Genomic DNA, 8,789 nt, shown 5'->3' on the forward strand with positions numbered 1-8,789 from the left:
AATATGTCTCGCGGAGCGGGGCGGGGGGGCGTGGGACCGCGCGGTTTCCCACGGCTCCTGAGCGGGGTCACGGCGGGGCACAGCCCGGGGACACGGGTGGGACAGGCCGGGGAGGACACAGGGGGACAGCCTGGCGTGGACACGGGGCTGGGTTACACACGTGGGGGCTGCTGGGAGGAGCATGGGAATGGAAGTGGGGGATGTTCCCACGGGCCCCGTGCGGGGTCACGGGTGGGAAACAGGCTGGAGGGGAAAGCGCAAGATCGGGGGGGGCATGGTGGAGAGAAGGAGGTGGTGGGACACCCATCACCGACCCAGGAGGGAGTCGCTCACACCGCCAGCCCCTCCCACCCCTGCCCCCCCACCAGCCTACCCACTCAGGAACAGCCACACGGTCCCGGGGGCAGCCCAGCGGGTTTATTAGCCGGGGGTGGGAGAGGGGGATGTACAGAGCGGCCGTGCCAGCCCGTGGTGCTGGGCACCCTGGCATGGCCCGCGCCTGCCCGGCACAGCCAGGGCTTGGCACAGAAGCGGGGCTGGGGGTGGACAAATGGCGGCTGCGGGTGCCCCATGGCAGGATCGGTTCCCCCCAGGGGCTGTGCCAGTGTCCCACCAGCGGCGGGGACAGCAGGGACAGCAGGTGCCCTGCTATGCCACCAGTCCTTGCCTCCCCCTGGTCCGTAAGGTATATAAATATAGAGGCTGTATGTATACATCCTATGTATATATGTACATCCAAGTGGCCGCTAGCGGGGTCTGCGCCGGGGTGGCCGGCACCCCTGTGCCGGGGCCCTCACTTGTGCCAGGAGTCACAGTAGAGGGAGCGGGCCTTGGCGCGGCGCGGTGCGGCGTTGAGGACGGCCACGCTGCGGCGACTGGAGCAGATGACGTCGGTGACAAAGCCGGCGCAGTCACTGCAGACGTCGCGCAGGACGGAGCCCTGGGCGTAGATGTGGGGGAACTCCTCTTCCACCCGGCGCCAGCACATGCCCTGGAGCGAGCTGCGGCACAGGGCACCCCGTCAAAACCCAGCCCGAGGAGGAAGAAGAGGAGAGGGGAGGAAGGCTCAGGAGCTGTGGGACTCACTGGAAGGTCTCTCTCCTCCGCAGCGGCAGGGCTTTGGCCAGCAGTGAGCCCGGCAGGCTCTCGAAGCCCAGTGCGTAGACGGGGATGTGAGCCAGCTTCTTGGAAGGCATCTTCATCTGCCGGATGTGCAGGTGTCAGGGCAGTATGGGGACAGGACAGGGACAGGGGCAGGGTTGGGACAGGGACACAGTGGCACCGGCTGGAGCCGGTCTCTTACCTTCAGGCTGCAGGAGCTGCAGACAGACCTGGGTACACAGAGAGAGGCTGGTGAGCGGGGCCACCATGGCCACCCTCCCACCACCCTCCCAGCCCCATGGCACAACACAGCATGGCACGGCGCTCACCGCTTGCAGAAGAGGCAAGCTGCAGGCCAGGAGAAGAGGGGGAACTTGGTCCTGCAGCAGCAGCAGACCTGCAGGTAGAAAGGGGTGAGAGCTGGGGGCCGGGTGGGTGGCACTAAGCTCCTCTGGCCCCAGCTCCCACCTTCCCCTTCCGTAGGCTGCTGTACAGCTCCTTGCTCTGCAGGAACTTCTCCATCTCCGCCTTGACCAGCACCCTGCGGACATTGATCATCTCCTCCACGGTGAGGGCCAGGCTCTCCACGGGGTGGCTGAACTCCTGCAGGTGAGGGGAGATGTCAGCCCCATCTGCCGCAGGCCTGCAGCACAGGGCATGACCTGGAGCATACCTGTGCCATGGGAAGAGCCTCCCAGCATGGGCAGAGTGTCTCTGGCACAGGCAGAGCTTCCTGGCACAGGCACAGGACACACGGCACAGCGTGCCTCGAGCCATCCCATTCAGAGGGAACTGGGAGGCCATGTGGACCCCCCAGCCACCTTGTGCCCTCGTGCCGAGCTGCTGCGCACCCGTGGTCAAGCTCGCATGGTGTTCCCAGCCTGGCCCAGCCCCACCACCAGAACTCACCAGCCAGAGGTGCTTGGAGCTGGTGCTGGGGGCAGTGCTGGATCCATCCTCTGGCCTCTCCTCCACAGCGACAAGGGCAGCCCGGGGCGGTACTGAGCTGTCTGGCCGCGGGTGGCAGCTGGCAGGGACGGAGCCTATGGGGTGGACGGGGAGACCATAGCAAGGTCTTCCTGAATGGGGGGACAGGGAGACCTGTGGATGGGGGGACAGGGATGGCACGGGGCTGGGGACCTCCAGCAGGTACCTGAGCGGGGCCGGGGCTCGGGCTGCAGTGACTCCAGCTCCTGGGGCGCAGTTTGGCTGCCCCCCAGCTGGCTCTGCAGCTGCGCCAGGTCGTGCTCCGAGAAGGAGCGGTCCCGCTTCAGTGCCACCTCCGCGATCGGAGAGTCTTCCTCCTGCAAGGTCATAGGCACCACATCACATTGAGGACACCCTCATTCCCCCAGGACCTCCTGTGTTCCCCTGACCTCCACCCTCCCACCCAGCCATGTCCCCTCTCTCGCCTCAGAGACGTTCATCTCCTCCATCTCGGCCAGGGTGGGTGCCTTGAGGAGGACGCGGGGCCGCGGGCGCGCTGGCACGGTGGTTGCTGGGGACCGGGAGAGCTCGAGGCAGGAGCTGGAAGCCAGGTGGCCCGCACAGGCGTGGGGGATGCAGGGCAGGGAGCTGTAGCCTTTTGGATGGGGATGGGGCTCAGTCCCAGCATGACAGTGACCTGCCCTGGTGCCAGACACATCACTGGGAGCCCAATGCGGTGGGGAGGGGATGCCAGTACCTTTCTGGCCACGATATGGCATCTCCACAGGCCGAAGCTTCCTCTCCTGCCTGATCTCCTCTAGGATCTTCTCATGGAGCGTCCTCTGCTTCTGGGGCAGGGGCCGCAGGCGCCGCTCCGATGCCTGTGGGATGCATGGATGGGGTCTCAGGCAGTGGCTGCAGCCAATCGGGACCCTCAGGGTGCTCAGCCAATTGGGGATGGCACCCATGGGACCTGCCAAGCCAGGCACTGCCAGGCACTGCTATGCCATGGAGGCATCCTGGTGCCAGCACTCACCTGCTTCAGTGGGGGCCGGGAGCGGATGAAGTCAAGGATGAGCTCGTGGGCATTTTTCTTCACCCGGGGGGGGATGTCTCCATCCACCTGGGAGAAGGCAGGAGGGCCACAGGCAGTGTCAGTGCCAGGTCTGGTGAGCAGCACAGTGTCAGGGTCGAGGGCTAGTGTGGCAGCAGCCTGTCTGTGCTCACCATGACCTTGCGGAGTTTGTAGTTGCGGGCACGGATGTCCTGCATGAGCATCTCGAAGGGGGTGAGCTGGTACTCGGTGGGCAAAGGGTTGAACTGCTTTTCCTGTACCTTCTTCAGCTTCACACCATGCCGCAGCTCCCGCATCAGCTGCACCCACAGCCGGGCCTGGCAGAGGGGGACGGACATGGTGTCAGCCCCCGCATGGCCCCGGCACGGCCCCCGCGCCTGGCTGTGCCACCGTACCCAGTCGGTGTTGCGCAGGCTGCCCAGCTCTGCTGCCGGCCGCTCCTCTGCTTCCTCATCCTCCTTCAGCTTCTGCAGCATCTGCCATGGCATGAGACGCTGTCACCCTGCCCTGGTGACCAGCAGCACCCAGGGTCCGGCAAGGACTATGCCACAGGGCTGCAGCATCAACGTGCATCCCCAAAGCACCCCCATCCCCGCTGGTGCCTATGCTCACCTCCTTGGCATCACGGATCTTGGCGAGGAAGGCTTTCAGCTCCACGGTCTCGGCGAAGAGTGCCCGGCAGACGGCCTGGTAGTGAGTCTGGGCTTCGGCGGGGTCGGCCAGGCGGGCGGCACAGCACCGCATGGCCTGCCCGAAGGTGCGCACGGCACGTGGTGGCCCCTCACCCCCCTCTTCCTCCTCCTCTTGCCCCCCATAGCCCTCGTCAGCCGTGCCGCAGCCACTGTCCTCTGAGTCGCTGTTGGTCATCAGGTCGATGAGCTGCTCCAGCCGCGGGCTCAGCTCTCGCTCCTCATTCTCGTCCAGCCCCCAGTCCAGTGCCCGGTAGATGGCGAAGCCCAACGACTGCACCATCTGTGGGGAGATGGCACCCGCTGGGCCCCAGCCAGACCCCAGCACAGGCTGCACTGGGGGGAGCCCCTTGGCACACACAGCCAGCACCAGCTGCCCCTCACCGCCCTCTGCCAGCCATCAGTGCTGGGTCTCTTCCCCACGCTGTGCCCCAGGACCCCATCACCATCCCTGCAGGGGGAGGGGGTCAGGTGACAGTGCCCACCCAGGGACCCCTGTGCAAGGGTGTGATGGCAGACGGGCCAAGTCACCAGCAAGCTGCAGCAGGGCCAGGTGGGCATCCAGCCCCCACATACCTGAGCTTCAGCAGAGGGCGTCAGCAATGGAGGCATCTCTGGGGGGAGAAGGAGAGAGTCACCACTGGCACCTGCAGCCCCACACTGCGCATCCCCCTCAGTGTCACCTCCTGTCCTGCACCCCAGGGATGCTGCACCCACCCAGCCCCAGCTGTGGGGCACTTGGCAGGGGTACCCTGAGAAGATCCTATCCCCAGCAGCTCCTACCCTGAGCCAGGACCCCCATCGCTAGCTGATCCCATCCTGAGCTGGTCCCACGACACAGCTCCATGAGACAACAGGTACCTGAGTGTTGAGCCTCAGCATCAGGCAGTGCTGGCCACAAGATGGTAGTGCAGCCTCTGTTGCCCTCCCTGCCCGGCTGAGCACAGCAGGCCTTGCTGGGCATCGCAGCAGTCGCTGGCCCTGGGCAACGAGCCCAAACAGGCGCCAGCCACTCGGCCCCACTGCCTCTGGCTGGATCCAGGAGGCACATCACGGGTGGCAGGGTCACTCCTTTACCCCTCACCCCCGGGGCTGGAGGGAGCTGAGAGCTCTGCACCTGCAGGGAAGTGCCCCCTGCACCCCTCTGGGCTGTGGGCACTGGCAGCGTGGGCACCAGCAGCATGGGCAGCAGGAGTGTGGGCACTGGCAGCGTGGGCACTAGTAGTGTGGGCACAGGCAGTGCAGGCACCAGCAGCGTGGGCACCGGCAGGCAGGGGTGCAGCAAGGATCAGCAGGTCACCCACAGGACACAGCCCCAGTGACTGCTGTAGGCTGCAGTGACAGGTTGTGCCCAGCAAAAGATGCTGCTTTCCACTGCAGAGCCAGTACAGCTGGAGCATCTCACACACACAGCACTGTGCCCACACACACAAGCCCAGGACACGCTCATGGGCAGCTCAGACCCTCCTGGGAGCTGGGTGGCCACAGGACAAGGAGCGGGAGTGCCTTTTGCAGCATCCCTGTGGGCACTGTCCTGGGGACCCCAGCTCCTCTTTCCTGATAGCGGCCGCAGAGCTGCTTCCCCGGCCCAGGGGAGCGCCGGCCATTAGCTCTCCATTTAACTGATCAATGCGGCAGCCGCGGGATGTGCCGGCCGTGTGCCAGCTGTGTGCCAGCTGTGTGCCAGCCGTGTGCCGGCCATGGCTGCATGGACCCAGCCCAGCACTCGCCAGGGAGGCCAGGCCAGGCACCTGGGGAGATGGCTCAGGCTGGCACAGGAGGGACGTGGGAGCAGGAGGCAGTGTGGTGGCACTGGCTCTGGCACAGCAGCCGCAGTGGCTCATGGAAGGGTGTGGGGCCATTCCCATGTGTGACCGGTGGAGCTGGTGTGACAACGCCATGCCCAGCCACAGTGGGCATGTGCCATGCCTGTGCGTGGCCCTGACCTATGTGTCCCAGTGCCCGTGGGCTGCCTGCGCCCTGCTCCCCATCTCCCATCTCCCCTGGCTCAGCTCCACACTTGTCACCCTGCCACCGGGAGCATCTCCTGCCCAGCCACTGGGAGCATCTCCTGCCCAGCCACCAGTAGTGGGGACACGCAGTGACACCACAGCATCCCTGCCGGATTGTGGACAAGGACAGGTAGACCCCACAGCATCCCTGCCCGGGGAGGCCCCGCAGCGTCTGACAGCACCGAGTACCGGGTGCCATCCCCAGGCGCTCTGTCATTAGGCACAGAGGTGCTCCTCGCTGTTCCGGGCCACCCAGCATGGCTGCTGGCAGCCAGCCGAGCCTAATTATACCCCATAACCGCCCCGGCCCTGCCCAGCAGCGCCAGCCGCCCGCGGAGAGGGCACAGCCAGGAGTCTGAAGGTCAGGAATGGTGGTGCCCGAACCGCCGCTCCCGGGGGCCAGGGGAGGGCAAGGGCCGGGCCCCTGCAGGGTCCAAGTGTGCAGGCATGTTCAGGTGGGTGCACCTGTGTATGTGCCATATGTGCAGGTGTGTGTCCCCGTGTCTGCCTGTCTGTCCTTGCCGTGTGTCCTGCCCGCCCCAATGGGCTCGGTGTCCTGCAGCCTCACGGTGGGTCCCGGCCTGGTGAGACCCTCACCCACGAGCACCCTGCACACCCCCACACTCCAGCTCCAGCCTCACTGGATCACCTGGCTGGGCCTTGCCACACCTGTCTTAGACCCCCAAGTCGCCGGGCCACCACCCCGTGCTGGTAGCCACGGTGCCAGCAATGGTCCTGGCTGTGCCAGCACCAGTGCCGATGCCAGGGCCGGGGCTTGGGGTTCGCCCCCAACCCTGCCGGTGCCAGTGCTGCCTTCCCGCCCTCCGGTGCCAGACCTCTCGCCCATCCTCCCCAGTCTCTCCGGTGCCGCACCCCCGGAGCCAGTGCCCCAAGTACCACACGGGTCCCCTTCTGTTGGTGCCAGCAACGCCAGTGCCCACCCCCTCCTTGCCGGTGCCGCTTCTCCTGCCCGTCCCCCGCCGCCGGTACCGGTCCTTCCCCACCGGTGTTGATCCCCTCCCGCCGCGACCGCTGCGTGTGCCCCCTCGCTGCCGATACCCCCCGGTCCCTCCGCGCCCCCGACGCCGGCCTTCCCGGCCGGGCGGCGCAGTGCAGCACCCCCTGCCGGCGCCGGTAAGAACCGGTGTCGGTAAGTCCCAGTGCCGGTAAGTCCCGGCGCTGGCGCCCCCTCCCCGCGCGAGCGCTGCCGGCTCCACCCCGCGTTGCGGCGGTCGCTTACCGGGCGGCGGGGCGGGCAGGACGACGCTGCCGTCGCCGCGGAGGCGTATGTCGGCGGTGCGGAGCGGTGCGGCGGGGGCGGCGGGGGCGGCGGCGGCGGCGGCGCGGCAGCTCTGGAAGCAGAGGGCCCAGGCCTGCTCCTCGTTCAGCGGCTGCTCGTAGCACTTCAGCACCTCCTCCAGGGACAGCTCCCGCGGGGCCCCGCCGCCCGCCCGCGCCATCGCCCCATCCCCGCGCGCCGCCGCTGCCGCCGCCGCCGCCGCCGCCGCCGCCGCCGGACCGGGCGGGCGGGGCCGCCGGGAGGGGCGGGGGGCGCGGCGGAGCGGAGCAGCGCGGAGCGGCTGGCGGCCGAGCGGACCGCCCCCGCGGCTCGGCCCCGCCCGCGCCACCGCCCGCACGCCGCCGCCGGGGGCGCCCACCGGGAGGCGACGCGGCGGAGGCGGCGGCGTTGAGGGGCACGGAGGGACTCGGTGGGGTGCGGTACGGTACGGTACGGCTCGGTAAGGTGCCGCTCAGTACGGCACGGCTCGGTACGGTACAGTACAGCTCAGTACGGCACGGCGCAGCACAGCACGGCTCGGTACCGTATGGTATGGCTCACTACAGCGTGGCTCGGTACGGTACGGTACGGCTCGGCACGGCTCGGTATGGTATGGTAAGGTACGGTGTGTCTCAGTACGGCACGGCTCGGCACAGTACGGCAAGGCACAGCTCAGCACGGCTTCGTACAGTTTGGTACGGCACAGCACGGCACAGCTCAGCTCGGCACGGTTCAGTATGGTACGGTACGGTATGGTATGGCACGGCACAGCATGGCACAGGCTGCCAGGATGCAGGATCAGGGTGCGGGGTGCAGGGTTCAGGGTGCGGGGTTCAGGGTGCGGGGCACAGGGCGCAGGGCACACAACTGGGTGCAGGTCATGGGGTGCAGGCACACGACGTGGGGTGCAGGGTGCACGAGTGTGTGCAGGGTGCAGGGTGAAGGACGCAGGGCGTGGGTGTCCCCAGGGTGCAGGGCACGTGATGGGGTGCAGCACGCAGTGCCCAGGATGAGGGTGGGGTGCAGGGCAGTGCTGCGGAACACCCCCTCGACAAGGGATGTGGTCATGGCTCCTGCTCCCTGAGGGGTCTGGGGTGGCCATGGCACGTGGCACGGCCCCAGCCCAGAGGCATGAAGCACCTGGCTACCAGGCAGCCATCCCACAGAACCCACATGCCACACGTGGGGCAGGAAGGGGTAGGGACATGACAGCCTCATGCTGTAGCATGGTTTGGGCACAGCGAGGAGCAGCAGAAGCCAGCTGAAGGCACCAGGATGAGGAGCTGGAGTCTCTAAGGAGACAACGTCCCATGGGAACACCACGTGGGGGAACAATAGACATCAGGAAAGGCTGTTGTGGCACGGTGCCGATGGTGGGCTCATGCCCAGGCACCAGCAGGTACCTCTGGACCCATGGGTCCAGCAGGACCGTTCTGGCAGAGCAGAAGACAGCTGGCCCACTGTGAAAGGTCAGATAGAGCAAATTAAAGCACTTGTCATGATGAGCTTCCCTTTTCTATGATGGAAGGCTCATAAAACCCTGTCTCAGCTCCATTAACCCCTGAGCATAAATAAACTGGGGCCAATCCTGGAGCCATGGTGGCAGGGCTGGGAGAGGGATGGAGCTGGCACACAGGCACTTGTCGATCCCACATGGCCAAAGAGCTGCCCCGGGGCTAGAGACCTCCAGCCAAGAGTCTGGGACA

General features: G+C 66.8%; 1 protein-coding gene across 1 annotated transcript; it reads right to left on the reverse strand.

Annotated features, from left to right (window-relative positions):
- Positions 1–396: 396 nt before the first annotated feature.
- Positions 397–7,264, reverse strand: SPIRE2 (spire type actin nucleation factor 2). Its single transcript, XM_074157923.1, has 15 exons — positions 7,045–7,264; positions 4,369–4,406; positions 3,716–4,075; positions 3,499–3,579; positions 3,256–3,420; positions 3,065–3,151; positions 2,786–2,909; positions 2,514–2,683; positions 2,255–2,405; positions 2,011–2,144; positions 1,570–1,704; positions 1,431–1,498; positions 1,304–1,331; positions 1,087–1,202; positions 397–1,001 (listed from the first exon to the last, which is right to left on the reverse strand). Exons 1-15 carry the CDS (start codon positions 7,262–7,264, stop codon positions 794–796), a joined length of 2,085 nt encoding a protein of 694 aa, XP_074014024.1. The 3' UTR covers positions 397–793.
- Between the last annotated feature and the right edge of the window lie 1,525 nt (positions 7,265–8,789).

The sequence above is a fragment of the Numenius arquata genome, chromosome 13, assembly GCF_964106895.1.
Source record: "Numenius arquata chromosome 13, bNumArq3.hap1.1, whole genome shotgun sequence".
Classification (NCBI taxonomy): domain Eukaryota; kingdom Metazoa; phylum Chordata; class Aves; order Charadriiformes; family Scolopacidae; genus Numenius; species Numenius arquata.

Excerpts from the sequence above, each read along its gene's own strand:
- SPIRE2 (XM_074157923.1), bottom strand. The coding sequence starts at position 7,264 with ATGGCGCGGGCGGGCGGCGGGGCCCCGCGGGAGCTGTCCCTGGAGGAG. Across the intron at positions 2,910-3,064 it reads CCCGGCCCCCACTGAAGCAG|GCATCGGAGCGGCGCCTGCG; the intron begins GTGAGTGCTGGC and ends TGCATCCCACAG. Across the intron at positions 2,406-2,513 it reads AGGAGATGAACGTCTCTGAG|GAGGAAGACTCTCCGATCGC; the intron begins GCGAGAGAGGGG and ends ATGACCTTGCAG.